Below are 1,162 nucleotides of genomic sequence, written 5' to 3' on the forward strand. Positions count from 1 at the left end.
CTTGTCGTTGGCAGTCCAGCTGGTGACCACAACTCCATTGCTCTGGCTACATAGCTCCTTAGGTCCTTGGAAATCTAACGTGGGATTGGTTAATAACCCCAGATCCCTACTGAAGAGGTGGTTCAGGGCATCCTGGGTCTATCCTGGGGTCCCCGAGACTGTCCCTTTGGCTGCCAGCACCACAGACCAGGGCCTGGGGGGTAGGCTAGAAGGTGTGGGTCAGGCTGGAGGGGAGGCAGGACCGTGATGTTCACACTGTGCGGAGGCCACCTGTGCCCTGGACTCAGACACCCCTGGCCCCGGTCTTTGCTGTGTGACCTTAGGAAGGCTGTTTCACCTTCCTGAGCCTCTGTTTCCCAGAGGGGTGATATGGAGGAGATGGGGAGAGACGTCACCCCCTCGCAGCGTCTCTGAGAGAGTGGGTGAGGCAGTCTCTGCCCCGTGGCTCTCAGGGCGCCACCGCTGGGCTGTGGTCTTCAGGAACAGCAGACCGTGCACGGCAGCTATGTCTGTACTGTGGCCTGGCTGATACTGCTCCATCGTCGTGGAACGGTGGTGACCATGGTCTTCAGGAGGGGCTTCTGCTCCCAGTGAGAAGGGTCTAAATGCTCACTCACCCTATCTCCCCACCCCCCTTCTTGCCTGTGTCAGTCCATGGGTGCAGGGGTGCCTGCGTGCTCCCTGTTGAGGTCTGGGGGGAAGGACAGGGTCCAGCTGGCTCCCTGGTCATCAGAAATGGCATTACTGGTCAGGACCTACAGAAGGTGAAGGGGGGTGGGTTGGAGACAGGCAGGGTGTCATTTTGTTCCTGGCTCAGGGATGCCCAGGAGCCCTCCCTCTGCCCCGACTCCTGCCCATCACTGCTTTGCCACCTGCTTGGTGCCCGGCCTGACCTGGTCCTTCACTTGCAACTGTCTCGGGTCACAGATGTTTCGCATCTTCTCCGTGAGGGGCAGAGCTGAGCTCAAATTGAACACCCTTGCTGGGGCAGGCCCACCCAGGCCCCTTGGCACCCTGGGTGCTTGGACTCTGAGAGTTGCCTCAACTTGTGCCCCCCTGGCTTCTGGAGCTCTGGGTTGCCCCTCCTCCAACCCATCCCCTCTCTCAGGAGCCACCCAGACCGCAAAGAAGGGCAGGGGCTTGCGGGTGGACAAGGCCAGTC

At 60.6% G+C, this 1,162-nt stretch overlaps 1 protein-coding gene across 1 annotated transcript in view; it reads right to left on the reverse strand.

The window, feature by feature from the left end:
- FADS6 (fatty acid desaturase 6) overlaps positions 1–540 on the reverse strand; it is a 26,054-nt gene extending 25,514 nt beyond the window's left edge. The window contains exon 1 of the mRNA XM_045299493.1: positions 396–540. Within this exon, the coding sequence (XP_045155428.1) occupies positions 396–540 (145 nt within the window). The remainder of the gene's footprint in view (positions 1–395) is intronic.
- Positions 541–1,162: the final 622 nt, after the last annotated feature.

The sequence above is a fragment of the Echinops telfairi genome, unplaced genomic scaffold (genome assembly GCF_000313985.2).
Source record: "Echinops telfairi isolate 266 unplaced genomic scaffold, ASM31398v2 ScPeMD7_7458;HRSCAF=8496, whole genome shotgun sequence".
Lineage (NCBI taxonomy): Eukaryota > Metazoa > Chordata > Mammalia > Afrosoricida > Tenrecidae > Echinops > Echinops telfairi.